We start from the raw sequence: 21,514 nt of genomic DNA, 5'->3' as shown, positions 1-21,514 counted from the left end.
ACACTTAGCAGTCTTTGAAATTGTTAGCTGTGACTCAATGTCATATCTCAGCTACAATCTTCAGACAACTGAACTCCCAGTTCTTTGTATGCATGCATGTGTGTGTATGTACATGTCTATGTGTGTGCATGTACATAATGCATTTGACTAGTTCAATATATTTAGGAAAAGTTGAAGTGAATTAGAAATGAATATTTAATTGTTTATGATGGGGGTTTCTGTAGCAATGATAAGGAATATTTTTAAAAGCATGAGGCAGTTTTATTAGAATAAACAGTGACAGACTGACGCGGTTCTAAATTCTTAGTTTTGTTGCTGAGACATCTATATCTGTCCTCTCTGTACCTTAAACCTCTCAGCTGGCACAAAGCTACACCTCCTCAATACTACTTCCTCCCAGCTGAGGGGGTTATTGTTTTGCAAAGTACTTGTTAACCCTGTCAGTGCTGGTGCCACATAAAAAAGCACCCAGTACACTCTGTAAAGTGGTTGATGTTAGGAAGGGCATCCAGCTGTAGAAACTATGCCTAAAAAATACATCGGAACCTAGTGCAGCTTCTGGCCTTGCCAGTCCCTGTTAAACCATCCCAACCCATGCCAGCATGGAAAACGGAAGTTAAATGACAAAGATGTTGTGATGCTCTTGCAGGAAATAGTGATAGTCTTCTCACCTCATCTCACATAAATGTAAAAGAAAGTTATGCTTGCAAAGGTAATGCACATATACAAGTGTGTGCATTCAAGTGTGTGCATGCATGTGCACACACATACACACACATGATGTGATAGCTGTCTATTCTCTGATAAGGAAGATGGTTTCAAGGTTTTTCTCGTATATTTACTGTTAGCATCTGATTCATGTTAAGATTTCTTTAATATATCCCGAGGGAAAGGAAGAGTGGTAAAAGATAAAGGGACAAATATATTTTTGTTTAGTGCTATTGAATTGAGAGAGAGAGAGAGAGAGAGAGAAAGAAAGAAAGAGAGAGTCAGTGGAGATGGAATCAATACTTCCCACTCTCAAGGTTAGACTCCTACAGCTTTGTGATTTAAATATCCCTGGCTTCTTTGATGAAAGAAAAAAAAATGTTTGATTGGTGATACATACTGTTAAATTGACTTAATAGTTTGGTGGTTGACAATGACAGATTTAAATCCTGTCAGAAAATTCTCTGTTCAATAGAACCGCAATGTGTATTGAATAGACACTGAAAACAAACTATTTTCCTCTCTGGCAGTTGGTGTTAGTACAATAACAATTATCTATAAAGCAACACTGTTTCTATTCTAAAGTCCATGAATAAAGACGGTATTTCATGGAAAAATTAAGAGCTTAGTAAATCAAGAAAAGACAGTAAAAATAGCAATTTCCTTAAACATCCCCAATTCTTACTGATCTTGGAATTGAAATTAATTTATAAGCCAATGTTACATTAGATTCATCATGTAATTTGACACTTGCAACTGAAATGTTAGGAATATTAAGGTAGAAATGAGAAACTGCAAACTTCATAAGCCCTAGTTTATCATCTCATTTTGTTACTAGCCATTTAATCCTGACAACTGTATGTCCAGTCACTGGCACACCTCTTGATATATTAACAATACAGTTATTCTTTTATTCTTTTACCCGTTTCAGTCATTTGACTGTGGCCATGCTGGAGCATTGCCTTTAGTCAAAGAAATTGACCCCATGACTTATTCTCTGTAAGCCCAGTACTTGTCCTATCAGTCTCTTTTTGCTGAACTGCTGAGTTATGGGGGTGTAAATACATCAACATTGGTTGTCAAGTGATGGTGGTGGTGGTGGGGGACAAACAGACAGACAGACACACACACATCTACGATGAGCTTCTTTCAATTTCCGTCTACCAAATCCACTGACAAGGCTTTAGTTGGCCCAAGGCTAAAGTAGAAGACACTTGCCCAAGGTGCCACACAGTGGGACTGAACCTGGAACCTTGTGTTTGGGAAGCAAGCCTCTTACCACACAGCTATGCTTGCATGCTATTATAATATTATTATTAAGTTCACTTCCTATTCTACATTTTGAATATGTAATCCTATAAAATAGTTGAAACTCAAATTACTTTCAATGCTGATGCATTATTAGTAAAGCTAAGGGGACTGCACTGACTTTGTTTTAGCTGCTTCTAATATTTCTGTAACACAAATATTTCTGTAACGTTAGCAACAAACTTGAAAGCAACTAAATTCGACATGCCTTCACTCCACACTGCCTCCCCACATGACGTCTGGTGGTTTCCTCCGCACAGTCCACTGGGTACTGTCTTCACATGTATAGGTAGACAAGCCTAAGCTCACCAAAGGTTTGAAAGTCATTGGTTACACTCACCATGGCTTAGCTGGCTTGTGGAAGCTATTGCCTGGGGTGTGGAAACTGATGCATGGACACAGCTTTGCGGAGCCACAGGGGAGAGCTGTGTCAGGTGAGGACCAAAGTGAATGAACTGTTCCAAAGAGCACTATGTGTTCCTTTGTCAGAGATACTATCCCACCCGGGCACCCCATGTGCCCTGGTGATATAAATTATTTTGAAAAGCTTGCTTAAAGGAGGAAAGGTAACATATACTTGCTACAGGGTCTCAAGAAAATGGTTGTTGCAGTAAGAAACCTCATATAAAGATGTTAAGTTATCCTGAGACCCAAAACCTATTTGAATATTTGCAACGAAATGAGCTCCAGGAAAGGCACCCTAGTATTTGGATGGCATGATGAAACTAGACAAGAGAAAAGGTTTCTATCTATCTGATAGGCTTCTGCACAGTTCTTTTGTACTCACTTTAATTTACAAGGTTTAGGTTGACCGAAAGTTTAGGTAGAAGACATTTGTTCATGTTGACATGTAGTGGGATCAAATCCAGAACCATGTAGTTTTCAAAATATGCCTCATAGTTTTTATGTCTCATAAATTAAAATTTCAGTATTTCAGTTGAATATAGTCAGTCACTCAGCTGTTGTTTCAAATATCTTGTCTGTTCATGGTGTTCATTGACCTTACTAAGGCCATGGACACTGTCGATGGACTCAGTAAGTCATGCACTTTGTAAAGTTCTGATAAAGCTTGATATACCTAACAAGATGTTGAATGTTATCATCTCCTTTCATGAGGGGATGAAAGCTGCTGTCGTGTCCAGTGGGGGAATCTTCAGCTTTCTTCTATGTTACAAATGGCACAAAGGAAAGTTGTGTCATGGCCTGTTTTGTTTACACTCTTCTTTACAGTAACACTGAAGTATGCTTTTGGTGGTGTAGTAGAAAGTGGTGTTAAATTCTGGTTTTGAACAAGTGGTGGACTATTCAATCATTAGTGTTTCAATGCCAAAACACTGCTATGTACCAGTATCATTTGTGATCTGCTTTTTTCAGAAGATGCTGGACTGGTAGCAACTTCTTTGAGGGAAGCTCAGGAATTCCTAGACCAGTTTTCTGCTGCATATAAAACCTTCAGCTTGACCATCAGTATGAAGAAGAAGAAGGACGTGATCTAACAACCTTGCCCCACTTTAAAGCAAATTCAGGGTGTGAAGCAGAGGCTGCCAGTTCACAATTTCCCTGACACTCTGATAGAGGTTGACGGCAGAAGCCTAAAGTATGTGATGTCATTACATATATCCGAGCACTTGCCTTTATGATGAAACTGTCAACTGTCTTGCGAAAGCAATCAATGCATTTGGCAAACTCTGTTATCGCTTATGGAATGAAAAGGGCATTAAACTTGATACCGAAGTACAGGTCAAGAAGGTTGCCATTCTTACTATTCTCTTGTATGAATCAGAATCATGGAGATCCTATAGGTGGCACAGTAAAGCAACTAGGTGTCTTCCACAAAAGCTGTCTCAGGACAATGTGTGGGTATTCTTTAAAAGCCTGTCTAATGTCGATCTGTTTTGCAAGTGTAAGATTGGCAGAATTGAGAGCTTCCATATGCAGTCACAGTTGCACTAGGCTGGTCGAATTGTTAGAATCAGTGATGAAGGAATATCCAAACTCCTCATGTACAGCCAGCTTGATAGTGGGCTCAGGAATATTGGTCAACTATGGCTCAGCTAACCTCTTAGCAGTCAATATAGCTCACAACACTTTGAACAAACAACCTCTGAGCGAACAAAATGGAGATAGTCATGTCAAAATGGTAACAGGCTAAGAGGTGCAAGGCAAAGGAGAAAAGTGGCTACAAATATACTGCTTGCATTGACCCATAATCCTCATACTTGCAACATCTGCAGGCTTGTTTTGCAAATTATTTGCAGGACTCAAATGCCACATTCACCACTAGCATTATGATTGATAAAAAAAGTGTAGGTTGTCAGATCTTCACATGTCAAAACTGGCAGGAGAGTCTGTTTGCTATGTGTGCATGTATATATTGGTAGCACGTAAAACGCACCATCCAAACGTGGCCAATGCCAGTGCTGCCTTGACTGGCTTCCGTGCCAGTGGTACGTAAAAAGCACCATCCAATCATGGTCGATGCCAGCTCCTCTGGCCCCTTGTGCTGGTGGCACGTAAAAAGCACCCACTACACTCTCAGAGTGGTTGACATTAGGAAGGGTATCCAGCTATAGAAACTTTGCTAGATCAGACTGTAGCCTGGTGCAGCCTCCTGGCTTCCCAAACACCACACGAACCATCCAACAGATGTAAAATGATGATGATGATATATATCATCATCATCATCGTCGTTTAACGTCCGTTCTCCATGCTAGCATGGGTTGGACGGTTCGACCGGGGTTCTGGGAAGCCAGAAGGCTGCACCAGGCTCCAGTCTAATTTGGCAATGTTTCTACAGCTGGATGCCCTTCCTAACGCCAACCACTCCGTGAGTGTAGTGGGTGCTTTTTACGTGCCACCTGCACAGGTGCCAGGCGGGGCTGGCAACGGCCACGGTCAGATTGGTGTATTTTATGTGCCACCGGCACGGAAGCCAGTCGAGGCGGTGCTGGCATCGGCCACGAGTCGGATAGTGCTTTTTACGTACCACCAGACCAGGGATCCTGGCTGGTTCAATTCGATTTCGATTTCGCTTGCCCCAACATGTCTTCACAAGCAAAAGGGGTTGGCAAGGGTGCCTGTCGTACGGTCGCATTGGAGTATTTTACGTGCCACGGCCACGAGTCGGATAGTGCTTTACGTACCACCAGACCAGGGATACTGGCTGGTTCAATTCGATTTCGATTTCGCTTGCCCCAACATGTCTTCACAAGCAAAGGGGATTGGCAAGGGTGCCTGTCGTATGGTCGCATTGGAGTATTTTACGTGCCACGGCCACGAGTCGGATAGTGCTTTACGTACCACCAGACCAGGGATCCTGGCTGGTTCAATTCGATTTCGATTTCGCTTGCCCCAACATGTCTTCACAAGCAAAGGGGGTTGGCATGGGTGCCTGTCGTACGGTCGCATTGGAGTATTTTACGTGCCACAGCCCCGAGTCGGATATATATATATTTAATTCTTTATTGCCCACAAGGGGCTAAACATAGAGTGGACAAACAAGGACAGACAAATGGATTAAGTCGGTTAAATCGACCCCAGTGCGTAACTGGTACTTATTTAATTGACCCTGAAAGGATGAAAAGCAAAGTTAACCTCGGCGGAATTTGAACTCAGAACGTAGCGGCAGACAAAATACCGTTAAGCATTTTGCCCACCGTGGTAATTATTCTACCAGCTCGCCTTATATATATATATATATATATATATACATACTCAAAATATGCAACAAGGATATCTAAGGTAGTGTAGCACAATCGTTTCATGCTACTTCATTTAATTAAACAATGTAAGTATTACATCAGTTTTAAAATGTAGAGCACTCTTCAGCATGGATAATACCATACCAAATTCTGGTGCCTTTAACTTAAGTACCATATTCATCTGAATCTAAATTTTGCTGAACTTATACATATATATTTATATATATTGTTGTGCACTGCAACCTCTTGGTACCACCACCAACATAGCTGCAGCAGTTTGGACAGCAGTGAGGAATAACCACAGGCCAGCTCAGCAAGCCCACTTGCTTAGAGAGGAAGAAGTAGTAGTTATAGAAGTCAGAAGAGTTGACAAGCACACACAAAACTTTTGAGTTTAAGCAAAATAAAAGAACTTTAATTAAGCAGCGAATAAAAATTTATGGAATATATTTTAGTGAGTTCTTTCATTTACCTCTAAAATGTGTAGAATAGACTTCGTTATGTGAGCTCTACTTTTATTCACTAGTCAAATGATTTATTTTCTATATATTTCTCTTTTTGACTGGACTCTGTTGTTACTTCCAACTTCACATTAGTCTGAAAGCCAACTTGACACTCTGTGTTTTTATGCTGCCAAGTTCACAGTGACTAATTTTGCAGTCAGTTCAAAACCGTCCTCTTCACAGTAAGGACACCACTGTTCCTTAACTGACTGACATCACACCATCACACCAGCTGATGTCAACTGTCTCCTGTGTCAACTGTTCCACATGAAGTACCCAAGTACCCGACATCAAATGCCTCACCTTGATTCCAGGCACAGACTGTCATATCATCTGTTCACATAAACTGCGTATGTCGACTCCTTGGCTCTGACTTCAAAGCAACAGTCTGACACCAACTCACATCGCTTACCGTTTACATCAACCACTGATGCCAACTTCCCAGCATTCACTTTGAACCAACCGTCTGATACTGTCTCACACATGTCAACTGTCCACATCAGCTCCTGGTTCACTTTCTCCAAATATATTTACTGACTTACTCTCTCACTCAAACACTAGTGATACATACTCCTCTCTCTCTCTCTACTAGAATCAATGTGTATTTAGTCTCTTTCCCACTCTCTCCAAATGTATGTCTTTTTTTCTCTCCACTTTACTCTTATTTTCAAAGACTTTTACTTCTCACTCAGACCCTAGTGATACATCCTCCTCCTCCTCCTCTCTGCCCCTCCCCCTGAACTAAAATAAATGTGTATCTAGTCTCTCTCTCCTCCTCTCACTTTCCCCAAATATATATCCTTTTTTCCGTTCACTCTTTTTCTCTTATTTACAAATATATTTACTCACTTTCTCACTCAAACACTAGTGATGCATTCTCCTCTCTCTCCCCCTCTTTTTCTCTCTCTCTCTGTACTAGAATCATTGTGTATCTAGTCTATCCCCACCTCTCCTTCACTTTCTCCAAATGCATACCCTTTCTTCCTTTCACTCTTTTTCTCTCTACAACTTTGCTCTTATTTACAAATATTCTAGTCTCTCTTTCCCTCTCTCACTCCCACTTATCCCCTCCCTTATCTCCATCAACCCAATCCCCCACTTATCTGCACATCCATTCCCCCTGCATACCCTACCCTTCCCTCATCTCTGCTTCCCTCTCAATCTCCTCTCTGCCCCCTTCTCTGCCTTAACTTTCCAGTCTGTCCCCTCACATTTCCCCCATCACCCCTTTTGGTCTCTTCCCTCCCCTGGCTTGCTTCTCCTCTTATCTACCCAACTTCTCATTCCCCTCCTGTCTTTCTCCCATCACTTCTCTTCTCTCTCCATACCTGCACTCAAAAACCAACTGTACACACAACCACAGCTATACACCACAAGGAAGATGGCAAGAAATTGGAAGTCTACAGTGATAGGATTGTTCCTATGTGCCTGAGAAATCGCAGAAAGTGATTCACCAAATAATTTGATTACAGCTGCCCTGAAGAGCAATGGTTTCTCTAGATCTGTGGCACAAATAGAGTGGAAGAAGAAGAATTAGTTCATCCGATCTTATGTGCTCATATGGCCACACCTGGAGAAACTGGACATCATTTTCAAAAGTGGTAAAAATTGATGACACTGCTTGTGAGAAACCACACATGGAAAGCAGTGGCAACATCAACAGCAAAGATAAAAAGCTCAACAAGGAAGGAAACGAGAAAAGTGCAAACAACCACAGTCCCAAAGTAGCAATGAAGAAGTAGAAAAAGATGAAACCAGACGAAAGCTCAGTGAAAATGGTTCTAAAATAAAAACCCAAATCAGACCCTCTCAGAGAAAAAGGTCTATCTGCAAGTTCCACAAAAGAGGTGCCTGCTGGCATGGAGAGCACTCATTTTCATCATTTGACATTTACATATGTGTGTATGTGTGTGTCTGTATATAGGTGTGTTTGTATGTATGTGTGTGTGTATATATATATATATATATATATGTATGTGTGTGTAATATGTATATATATATATATATATATATATATATATATATATGTATGTGTATGTAATATGTATATATATTTCTTTACTACCCACAAGGGGCTAAACGCAGGGGGGACAAACAAGGACAGACAAACGGATTAAGTCGATTATATCGACTCCAGTGCGTAACTGGTACTTATTTAATCGACCCCGAAAGGATGAAAGGCAAAGTCGACCTCGGCGGAATTTGAACTCAGAACGTAGCGGCAGACGAAATACGGCTACGCATTTCCCCTGGCGTGCTAACGTTTCTGCCAGCTCGCCGCCTTACGACCTCGGCGGAATTTGAACTCAGAACGTAGCGGCAGACGAAATACGGCTACGCATTTCCCCTGGCGTGCTAACGTTTCTGCCAGCTCGCCGCCTTATAATATGTATATATATATATATGTATGTATGTGGTGTAATATTTGTGTATATATATATATATATATATATATATATATATATATGTATGTGTGTGTAATGTATATATATATACATATATATATATATATATATATATGTATGTATGTGTGTGTAATATGTATATATATATACATTATATATATATATATTATATATATGTATGTATGTGTGTGTAATATGTATATATATATATATATATGTATGTATGTGTGTGTAATATGTATATATATATATATATATATATATGTATGTGTAATATGTATATATATATATGTATGTATGTGTGTGTAATATGTATATATATATACTTTGATACTTTGATACTTTGATAGGTTTCGGCCATTATTGGCCCAGGCCATGTCTAACTTAATAGCACCACCTGGTGAAGTCTTTCAAGTCAGAATTTGGGCACTATGGCCCACTCAAGTAGAGAGTTATTGTTTACAGAGACATATCCGGGTGTAGGGGGTTTATCCGGGATTTCTTGAAGGAATCTGTCCAAAGACTTCTTGAACCCTATAGGGTCAGTTTCTGTTTTAATGTGTTTTGGTGTAATGTTAAAGAGAGCGGGGCCAATTGAGGTGAAATAATTGTGCCGTATTGTTGTTATGAGATGAGAGTGCGATTTTTGTTTTGGGCGGATGGCACGGGGCCCAAGCCTTGGATGTACCTTAAAGGTGATGCCAACATCATTTGGCAATGCTGATGGAATATTTTCCACATCATGCAGATGATGTAGCGCTCACGACGACGTTGGAGAGAATAGAGTTTTAGCTTTTCTAGTCGACCCCAATAGTCGAGGCCTGTCATGCCATCTATCTTTTTTGTGATTGCCTTTGAGGTGCTTCGACTTTTATGATACCTTGTATGTGTGGGGAGACACAGTGGACAACAGTATTCAAGGTGGGGTCGGGCAAAAGTGGAGAAGAGAAGGATAATGGTGTGGATATCTCTCGACTGGAAAGTTCTGAGAATCCAGGAACACATTCTGCGGGCCATGTCAACTTTGGTGTTATATGAGTGGCCCAGCTTACGTTGTTGTCCACAATTACTCCCAAGTCTCTGATGTTGTTGGACGCCGTGAGAGTTTCACCTGAAGGAAGGGAGTATGGGAGTTTCAGGGCATCCTCTTTTCCATATATATATGTATGTGTAATATGTATATATATATATATATATATATATATGTATGTGTGTGTAATATGTATATATATATATATATATATATATATTATATATGTGTAATATGTATATATATATATATATATATATATATATATGTATGTGTGTGTAATATGTATATATATATATATATAATGTATGTGTGTGTAATATGTATATATATATATATATATATATATATATGTATGTGTGTGTAATATGTATATATATATATATATATATATATGTATGTGTGTGTAATATGTATATATATATATATGTATGTGTGTGTAATATGTATATATATATATATATATATATATATATATGTATGTGTGTGTAATATGTATATATATATATATATATATATATATAATGTATGTGTGTGTGTGTAATATGTATATATATATGTATGTGTGTGTGTGTAATATGTATATATATGTATGTGTGTGTGTGTAATATGTATATATATATATATGTATGTTTGTGTAATATGTGTGTATATATATATATATATATATGTGTGGGTGTGTGGATGTGTAGGTACCCAGTACACTCACGGAATGGTTGGCGTTAGGAAGGGCATCAAGCTGTAGAAACACTGCCAGATCACACTGGAGCCTGGTGCAGCCTTCTGACTTCCCAGACCTCGGTCAAACCATCCAACCCATGCTAGCATGGAAAACGGACGTTAAACGATGATGATGTATGTGTTTATATATGTACATATATGTGTGTAGGTATATACATATATATAATTATATGTATGTGTATATGTACATATATGTGTGTGATGATGATGATGATGATGATGATATGTATGTATATGTGTATGTTTGACTTTGTATGTGTTGGTGTATTTATGAAGCACAGTTAAGCAGGTTTTGAAATGGAAACAACTCCACTCCCACTCACAGTCTAGTTGTTGCCTTTAACTTTCATAAAATCACCACATGCCTCTAACCTCATTCTTGAAACAACCACTAACTATTTAGTGGAAAACCGACTTGTTGATTAAGAAATAGATTACATTTTCTGAAATATGCCCCCTTACCCTATCTCCATTACTAAATTATTGGTAGCACTAATTTCACTAATAGCTTTCTCTAAAATTTCTCTGCATTTATAGAATTTAACTTCAGAATTTTTGTTCTCCATTTGTTGGCTTCAGGTCATTGAGTGTGCTTATTGAGCATAACTGATCTGTCATTTTTCTTGCCCTCACCATCTTTTTATTAACGTCATTGTCTGTTTCAGTTCAGTTTCCTTCCCCTTTTTCTTTACATCAGTATGGGTTGGTTAGGTCAGCAATTTGAAAATTTTTTTTAAAAATGCATTTCAAGTGAACTGAACTGCTTGTTCCAACTGCCGCAGGTCCTATCAGGAATTGGTTTATCATCTCAACTTGAAACCCCCACTCCCTCCATCACTATTCCATCAAATCTGAATATCAGTGATTTCAAGCCCACCTGACTGGGTATCAATACATTTGCTACTCAATCATGATCTTTACATATTGGTCTGAACATGCTGTTTTTAGCAATTAAATTACTCTGTTATTCACGACAAAATAATGTTTCAACTACTATAAAATTCAAAGGTGTAGAATATAATGTATCAATTTAAATGCATTGAATTCAAAATTATCCATTTACTTATTGTTTATTTTGAATATTGTTATATATATATATATATATATATATATATATGTGTGTGTGTGTGTATGATTGTATGTGGATTTATTTTACATTGCAATTAGTCAACAGTAGCATTACTGGTTATTGACTTCCTATTAACCATTCACTGTGTTTCTAATGGTGAGAATGACAGCGACTGCAACTCATTGCAGAAAAGATATCTAAAAGGACTTTAGAAAACATATTTTCTTACTAATGCTTATATTTTTTGGTGACAGCAGTGGCACTCATTTACAACTATCACACAGTGTCAAACAAAACCACCACTCCTATATGTGCATACACACACACAAGGCTTCTTTCGGTTTTTACAAGTGTAACTAAGGAATCACATAATTATCCACATAGGCGTAGGAGTGGCTGTGTGGTAAGTAGCTTGCTTACCAACCACATGGTTCCGGGTTCAGTCCCACTGCGTGGCACCTTGGGCAAATGTTTTCTACTATAGCCTCAGGCCGACCAATGCCTTGTGAATGGATTTGATTGACAGAAACTGAAAGAAGCCCGTCGTATACATGTATATATATATGTGTGTGTGTGTGTGTGTGTGTGTGTGTGTATGTTTGCCTCCCCCCCAACATCACTTGACAGCCAATGCTGGTGTGTTTACGTCCTCGTAACATAGCGGTTCAGCAAAAGAGACTGATAGAATAAGTACTAGGCTTACAAAGAATAAGTTCTGGGGTCAATCTGCTTGACTAAAGGCGATGCTCCAGTATGGCCACAGTCAAATGACTGAAACAAGTAAAAGAGTAATAGCTGCATTTAACTGTATGTTTTAGCATGTGCATATTAATTTCTGTCCCTTTTCTCTCTGTCTGTCTTTATCTATATAGGGCCTCCATTGGTCAAAGTTGACCAATGTATGCACTGGAGTAGGATAGTTGTGCAGACTGGTCGTTGCCAATGCATGGAGCCTCTCCTTTCCATTATGTTTTTTTTTCTTTTCTTTTTTTTTTTTTTACTTGTTTCATTTATTAGGCTGCAGTCATGATGAGGCACCACTTTGAAGAATCCTAGTCGAACAGAATGCCCCCACCCCCAATCCTTTTTTGTTTTAAAGTCTGGTATTTATTCTATTGGTGTCTTTTACTGAATTGCTAAGTTACAAAGTTGTAAACGAACTAAGTTACAAAGTTGTCAAGTGGTGGTGGTGGACAAAGACATACAGACGTAAGATGGGCCTCCTTCAGTTTCTGTCTACCAAATCCACTCACAAGGCTTTGGTTGGTCCAAGGCTATAGTAAAAGACACTTGCCTGAGATAACACATACTAAGATTGAACTTTGAACCATGTGGTTGGGAAGCAAACTTCTTGCCACACAGCCACACCTGTACCTAAAGTAATAATTATCCACAAGAAAGGCTGCCCATTTGGGCCACTACACCTTGTCATCAGTGATGTAATTGTTGCTGATAGAACAAAGATCTGGAATATCTGTGTATGGGTTTTATGTGTATTTTATTTTATATCACAGTTAGTCAACAGTAGTATTACTGGTTATTGACTTCCAATTAACCATTCACTGCATTTCTGATGGTCAGAACGACAAAAGAGTGACTGCAAACCAACTTCTCGGACTGGTACTTTTATATCAACTCAGGAAGGTTGACTGAAACTTGATTTGATCTGAGAGCATAGAGACTTGTAACACAAGGTATTCTGCCAATTGACCTTTCTCTAGCTGTGTGTGTGTGTGTGTGTGTACTGAAGCAGATGTCAACTCTAGAATTGGGCTTGCAGCAGCAGTGTTCAGAAGAATGCACAAAATCCGAGCCAGCACTTTAATTAGCTTGAAGATCCTGCTGTATTAGAGCATTATCCTGCTGCCAACAGCAGTCTATGCAAGAGAAGCTTGGTAAATAATAGCCAAGACCATTTACAGGTTGAATGCATCCCACCAATGGTGTCTTCACAGAATAATGAAGATCACCTGCAGGGGCCAGAATCACAAACTCTGAAGACTTGAGAAGAATCGGTCTGCACAGCCTGCAGGAGATTGGGGCAGAAAAAGAGTGAGACTTGCAGGTCATGTTTTCTGACTGCCAGAAAATACTAAATGAATACTCAAGATGTCTATACAATGGGTACCAACTGAGGGACAAAGAAAGAGAGGAAGACTCGAGAAGGCATGGCATACCACCTTCAAAGAAGATCTGAAGCAACTTAGCACCACGTGGGAAGATGCCAGCAACCATGCTCAAAACCAGAACAATTGGAGATGTCTTGCTGATATACTGGCCAGCTGTATGGAAGGAGCCAAGTCTGAGGTTACTAAGATGTTTGTGTATGTGTAAGCAAGCAGGTGGAGTGCTGCTTACCTGGAAATGCAGGTTATGCATTTACTTGAATTGCATGATTCACTCCATTGTTACTCAGAATGTCTGAATGTGTGCAGTTCTTCAGTAACTAAGAAGACAATTTCACCATTCTACTGTCTGAACGATTGTGCAGTGGGAGAAACTTTGTGTAATGAGGGTATGAACCATCAGCTGAAAACAAATCTGTGTGTGTTGTATTTTCCCCCAAATTTGTACTGTCTCTGATAGGGGCTGTGTATTTTACACACATACATGCATATATATATACATATATATATATATATATATATATATATATATCACCGTGACTGACCAGGCTATCAGATGTTGCTACACATCGCTGGTCACAATGCACTTTGCATTGTTTTAGCCTTCAAATGACACCACCCCTCTGGCTAAGCGAGCAGGCCAACAGAAGAAAGAGTGAGAGAAAGTTGTGGCGAAAGAGTACAGCAGGGATCGCCACCACCCCCTGCTGGAGCCTCGTGGAGCTTTAGGTGTTTTCACTCAATAAACACTCACAACGCCTGGTCTGGGAATCGAAACCGCGAGTCCGCTGCCGTAATTACTGGGCCATTGCGCCTCCATATATATATATATATATATATATATATATATATATATATATATACACACACACACACATATGTATATATATATATATATATATGGGTGTCTAATGCATATGTTGTATGTGTGTGTGTTCATGTACAGATCTTGAAACATTTTCTCCTCAATGATTTATTTTGCCAATAATATATTAAAATATTTGTAAAAAAAAAGCAAAAACCAAAACATAAAAACAGATCAACTTGACTTGATGTTTTTTGTATTGGCCAAACAATCTTCAGTGTTTTAATCCTTTTAAGATGATAAAAATCCTTTCAAAGAAAAATTATAACTGACTTAAATGAGATGGTAGTTGTAGTGGTGGTGGAAGTAGTAGTAGTAGTCATCGTGAGAGAAAACACTTCTTGCCACCTAATTTTTCCAATAAAAATTCACTTTTGGTTTTATTTAAAATTTTTTTTTTATATTATCAAACTTCCTTACTTTTCTTCCTATATCTGAAATCTCCATCAACTAATAGACAAATTAATTGATGATATTTCTCTTGTCCTTAAGGGGAAAATTTCAGTTTTGTCTTTTTATTCTTGTTTTTCATTCAAGTTTATTTATATTGTCAATTATGTAAAATATTTTGTTGTCATTGACACCGCTTACCTCCCTCAAGCTTCTATTACTCATGTTTAACAGCCATCAAAATGGAACTAAATATTTTGACTGTCTGCTACTACCTCTCTCCCCGCTGTACTTTCTCTTTACTTCTTTACAAGTTAACCAAAAAAACTGCTATATGGCAACCTGATTTGCTAGAAGTAGCAGCCACATCTTCAATTCACACCTTACTATCCCACTGAAAAGAGAGACCATGTTAGATAATGCAGTCCTTGTTATCTCTAAAAAGACAGGATGGTTAGATTGGAACACTGTCGCTCATAGGCTTCCTTGATGAGGACAGACCTAGGGTTAAAGAACAGCAACAATAACTAATGTTCTTCATTTCATCACCGTGTTTTTCTTTCTTTCCTTCTCTACCACTGCTGTCATCCTCTTCTACTGCTACTATTTTATCTAAATCTGCCAAATGTCTATAATCTTCCTTCAATGCTGCATAAGCTCACTCACTTGTCTTTCTGTGCATTTCAAGAATCTACATCAAACTTAAATCCTATTCAGAAACAGATTCTCTCTCAATCCCAAAATGTTAAAACTCAAATAACTTCCCCATATTATTTCAATGGCTGATAGTGAGTGGAAAGGGATAAAATAGACTTTATAGATCTTCCACACAACTGCTTTACATTTAATATTTGCTATCCCAGAAAGCATTGTTGTGCAGTGAAAGGTTTTGAAATTTGCAAAATTGTCTCAATTGTTTGTTGAAACCATTTCACTTAGACAATTAGTCACTTTGGCAAGATTAAATGTCATAAGTTCCCATTTCTTATTGTATTTCTAGCACTATTTGAGAGTGGTCGATACCAGTGTTGCCTGACTGGCTCCCATGCCGGTGGTAGGTAAAAAGCACCATTCAAGCGTGGTCAGTACCGGTGCCGCCTAACTGGCCCCCATGCCGAAGGCACTTAAAAAGCACCCACTACACACTTTGGAGTGGTTGGCATTAGGAAGGGCATGCAGATGTAGAAATCTTGCTAGATCAGATTGAAGTGTGGTGCAGCCTCTTGGCTTGCCAGTCCTCGACCAAACCGTCCAGCATATACCAGCATGGAAAGTGGATGTTAAACAATGATGATGAAGTAGTTATAGTATTTTGTTATCACAGAAAGTACTAATGTGCAGTGAAAAGTTTTGAAATTTGCAAAACTGTCTCAATTGTTTGTTGGAACCATTTCACTTAGACAATTAGTCTCTTTGGCAAGATTAAATGTCACTTGTTCCCGTTTGTTTTTTTGTACTTCTCATCTCTGTTTATCTATTCGATTTTTGTAATTAACTGACACTTTGTCAGTTACAACAGTGAGGGTTCCAGCTATCCGATCAGGAGAACAGCATGCTCGTGAAGTTAATGTGCAAATGGCTGAGCACTCCACTGACATGCATGTCCTTATCATAGTACTGAAGGAGATTCAACATGAAAGAGAGTGATAGGGCTGGTCCTTTGAAATAAAGGTACTATTCATTTCTGCTAGTTGAGTGGACTGGATCAAATGTGAATTAAAATGCCTTGCTCAAAGACACAATGGGACACCAAGAATTGAACTCATGGTCATAAGATCCACTAAGACTCATGCTATCATGTGATACAATGGCAGTGAAACCCGAACCAAATGATAATGAATTGAAACTGTTCGCTTGCTACTGTTAAGCGTTTGATTTTGTTTGATTTTTAGGTATGGATTTTATCTAATTGATAGAATGGGTCTCATTCTTTCTTCACAATTGATAAGTTACTGTAAATAAGGGCAGTTTGCTATAAAATGGTTAAAAAATGCTAACATGGTCAAATGAATGTAACAAAAAAGGAGAAAGCATATACCTATATTAGAAATTGTATTAGTCATGATACCTGTTTGATAATAGTTAAAATAATTATTTGTTGTATTTCTAATGGATGCTGTTTGCCTATGTGGAATTGAGAAAGTTTACACTAGTACTAACAGATTTGTTTATATAGTTTATCTTGTTAGAATTGTAGAATGTTTGCTAGTCATGCAGAAAACACAATTTCCAAGTTATTGGCTAATGTCCAAACTCTCTGTCTGTTTGACTTTCAGAAGAGCATCCTCATTGGACATGATGTACCAATTCTCATAAATCAATGCAGAACTATTTTACACCTGCATTTGCCGACCCAGTATTATTCAAATTGCTGTTCTGATGAGCTTTCTTAATATTTTTTTTCTTTTTTCTTTAAAAGAAAAAAAAAAAAGGTAGAAATCCAGTCGTGTTGATTAATCTGGCTGTGTATATAGTAAGCTTTGGTGAAGTATTTGTTGCATCTCATCTGTAATGAGACAATTGAACATTAGCCAAGTTCTGAAATGATGTTGTCTGTAAGAGAGGTAAACTAGGTGAAAAATATAAATAATAAAATAAACAGTAAGCATCATTTTCTGAATAAATTTTGTGTGTTTATAGTTTCCAATGAAAGTTGATAAATTGTAAAAAGAGACTCAAAATTTTCACAGAAAAGGAAATAATAAAAATAACATTCGTGCTGAAGTTACCCTTGAAAAGGGTAACTTTTCATGTGAAAGGTAGGGAAAAAAAAAAACCCCAATAAAGCAAAGTGGCTAAGTCACTGTTTGAATATTGTCTACCAAAACATTCAAAACTTGCTCTAATTATCTTAGTGTTGTCTTCCAACAAAACTCATTATGTCATATAAGTTAGTAATGCAGTAAAGTGTTCTCTCTTTTACAGTATAGAATGGGTGCAGGCATAGTTGTATGGTTAAGAAGTGAAATTGGTTGTCAGAAACTGAAGATGCTTGCTGTGTGTATGTGTATTTGTTTTTAGTGATGGATGTAGTTATAGCATTCTGAATATTTTGAACTTGGATATATTGTAGAAAGCCACAAAACTGCAATATTCATTTTGAGAAAACTTCACATAAAACATATAGAGATAGAGAGCATAAAAGTGTATCAGTAGCAGGTGAAAATCTACCTGCAGGCTGAAGATGTTAGTTGTTTTTCATCTGCTACTTATATTCTTCAATGTTTTTTAGTAGTATATTTCTATACATGATGCCTTCTCAAGACAAATATTGCAGTTTTGTGGTTTTCTACAGTATATCCATATTAAGATATACAGAATTATAAATATATATATATATATATGTATATAATTTGTGGTCTAGTGGTCTTGGAGCTAGGGTGGGAGGAGTTCTCTTCCACTTAATGTCGAGTGTGAAAGCACACTGAATAAACCAGCTGGAGGAAATGTCTTTGTGGGGTTAAAACAGCAGTATTGTCATCTCTTTGATAATACCCATGTTAAAGTGTGTGTATATATATATATACTCACACACACACACACACACACACACACACACACATACATACATACATACATATATATACATATATACATATATATATGTATATATGTATGCTATCTGAGTTGACAGTACCTTGGTAGATAAAGCAATTAAAAGCAAGACAGGGAAAGCCCCCGGCCCATCAGGAATTACTGCAGAGATGCTCAAAATATTTAGCCTGGTCACCTATATAGTTAACCAGGTGATACACGAAGGAGTCATACCCAATTACTGGTATAGCAGCACTATAGTCAACTGCTACAAAGGAAAAGGTGACGCTTTAGATACAAATAATTACAGAGGTATCAAGCTCTTGGATCAGGTAATGAAGATCACGCAGAGGGTCATAGTCCAACTAATTAGGGAGAGAGTCAGTTTAGATGAGATGCAGTTTGGGTTCGTGCCAGAGAAAAGCACCACTGATGCTATATTTCTGGTAATATATCTGCAGAAGAAATACCTAGCCAAAGATAAACCTCTGTACCTGGCTTTCGTTGACATGGAGAAAGCCTTTGACAGGGTCCCCCAATCCCTTGTCTGGTGGTCAATGAGGAAACTAGGGATAGTTGAATGGTTAGTGAGAGCTGTGCAAGCCATGTACAGGGACGCTGTCAGTAAGGTGAGGGTTGGCATCAAGTACAGTGAAGAATTTCTGGTAGAGCTAGAGGTCCACCAAGGTTCAGTCCTCAGCCCCCTCCTATTTATCATAGTTCTCCAGGCAATAACAGAGGAATTCAAGACAGGATGCTCCTGGGAGCTCCTCTATGCTGACGACCCGCTATAATTGCTGAGTCACTATCAGAACAAGTGTTGGAATCGAAGGGCCTAGCTAAAACCAAGTCCTAATAAGTAGGAAGGCAGGCAAACCACAAATCCCTTCAGGTAGATGGTCCTGCTTGATCTGTAGAAAAGGCGTAGGTAGAAACTCTATAAGATGTGCTCAGTGTAAGCTATGGACACATAAGAGGTGAAGCAATATCAAAGGGAGGCTAACTGGGAAGATAGTTTTTGTATGTGGCAGATGCTCAGGAGCAATAAACACTGAAAATGTGCAGAGAACAACTTCCACCACATTCCAGGGAGAAAAACTAGAAGTAGTTGATAGCTTCTGTTATCTTGGTAACCAAGTCAGTAGCGGGGGTGGGTGTGCTGAAAGTGTAGCTGCTAGAATATGAATAACCTGGGCAAAGTTCAGAGAGCTCTTACCTCTGCTGGTGACAAAGGGCCTCTTGCTCAGAGTAAAAGGTAGACTGTATGACGCATGTGTACGAACAGCCATGTTACATGGCAGTGAAACATGGGCCATGACTGCTGAGGACATGCGTAAGCTCGCAAAGAATGAAGCCAGTATGCTCCGATGGATGTGTAATGTCAGTGTGCATACTCGACAGAGTGTAAGTAGCTTGAAAGTAAAGTTGGGCCTAAGAAGCATCAGATGTGGTGTGCAAGAGAGACAACTGCGCTGCTATGGCCATGTGGCGAGAATTGATGTGGATAGCTGTGTGAAAAAGTGTCACACCCTAGCAGTTGTGGGAACCTGTGGAAGAGGTACACCCAGGAAAACCTGAGATGAGGTGGTGAAGCATGACCTTCAAACATTGGGCCTCACCAAGGCAATGACTAGTGACCGGGACCTTTGGAAATATTCTGTGTTTGAGAAGACTCGGCAAGCCAAGTGAGACCATAACATTGTGGCCTATGCCAGGGGCGTAACCAACTCACTTATGCGTACCTTTCCTTCATTGGACACTAAACTCTGCTTGTGAAGACCTGTTGAAGCAAGTGAAATCGAAATCAAATTTGATGACTGGCATCCGTGCTAGTGGAGCGCTAAGAGTACCATCCAAGGATGATCATTGCCAGAGCAATGAACTGGCTTCCGTGTTGGTGGCACGTAAAGGCACCATTTGATTGCGATTGTTACCTGCGTTGCCTTACTAGCACTTGTGCTGGTGACACGTGAAAAAACATTCGAGCGAGGTTGTTGCCAGTACCACTGGACTGGCTCCTGTGCAGGTGGCACATAAAGTGCACCATTTGAGCTTGGCCATTGCCAGTACTGCCTGACTGGCTTCATGCCAGTGGAACGCAAAAGCACCCACTACACTCTCGGAGTGGTTGACGTTAGAAAGGGCATCAAGCTGTAGAAACTCTGGTGAACCAGATGGCTGCACCAGACTCCAATCTGATCTGGCAGAGCTCAGTCAAATCGTCCAACCCATGCTAGCATGTAAAGCAGTCATTAAATGATGATGATGATATATATATATATCACATGATCTCATGACTGACCAGGTTAGATTTTGTTACACATCACTGATTACAATGCGCTTTTGCATTGTTTTAGCCCTCAAACGATACCACTCTGCTGGCTAGGTGAGCAGGCTAACATTCCCTGCTGATTGGAAGGGGACTGGAGCAATGTGAAATAAAGTGTTTTGCTCAAGAACACATCACACTATCCACTTAGGGAATCGAACCCATGGTCTAGTGATCATGAGTGCAACAGCCTAACCACTTGGCCATGTGCCTTCATACACACACACATGTGTATGGTAATCTTTGCTTTGCAGTCAACCACAGAAAGCCTAACAGTGTTTCTTGACATGTCTTGATATGTGTGGTCTTGTCAATAAATGACTCATTCAGAATGTGACCTTTGTTTCCCATTTAATACATAAAGTATGACTGGGTTGTTGCTTGGTAGACTAAGGGATTATTACCTTGCTTGGAAACAAGTGAGGGTTGGCAACGGGAAATGTATCTGGCTGTAGAAAATTTGACTTTGCAAGAAGAGATGCTAAAATGATGATGAAGTTTATATCTGAGGAGAGTGTTCAGTTTTGACCACATCTATGCTAAAACATCTGGTAAAATATCTGAATTTGTCACACTGTCTTCTGTTCACAGAAGATCATCTTTTGTCTGTTAAGTACTGTTTACTGCTAATATTTATTCAGTTGATGTGTTTTATTGAATCTGAAATGTTATTAATCTTTTTTTTTTTATTTTCTTCACCAGTGATGATGGAAAGAAATGCTTTGGCTGTGTCTCGAAGTCCATTCATTGTTCAGCTCTACTATTCTCTTCAGTCAAACAAGAACATATTTCTGGTAAATATTTA

The 21,514-nt window shown here is 38.9% G+C and overlaps 1 protein-coding gene across 1 annotated transcript in view; it reads left to right on the top strand.

Annotated features, from left to right (window-relative positions):
- The window catches only part of LOC115212233 (serine/threonine-protein kinase greatwall-like), a 788,337-nt gene that overhangs the window by 116,991 nt on the left and 649,832 nt on the right, over positions 1-21,514 (top strand). Inside the window, exon 5 of the mRNA XM_036502979.1 lies at positions 21,412-21,503. Coding sequence (XP_036358872.1) covers positions 21,412-21,503 — 92 coding nt within the window. The remainder of the gene's footprint in view (positions 1-21,411; positions 21,504-21,514) is intronic.

This window comes from Octopus sinensis, linkage group LG5 (genome assembly GCF_006345805.1).
Source record: "Octopus sinensis linkage group LG5, ASM634580v1, whole genome shotgun sequence".
Lineage (NCBI taxonomy): Eukaryota > Metazoa > Mollusca > Cephalopoda > Octopoda > Octopodidae > Octopus > Octopus sinensis.
The sequence above is the reverse complement of the archived record's forward strand: the minus strand, read 5'-3'. Positions and strand labels throughout refer to the sequence as shown.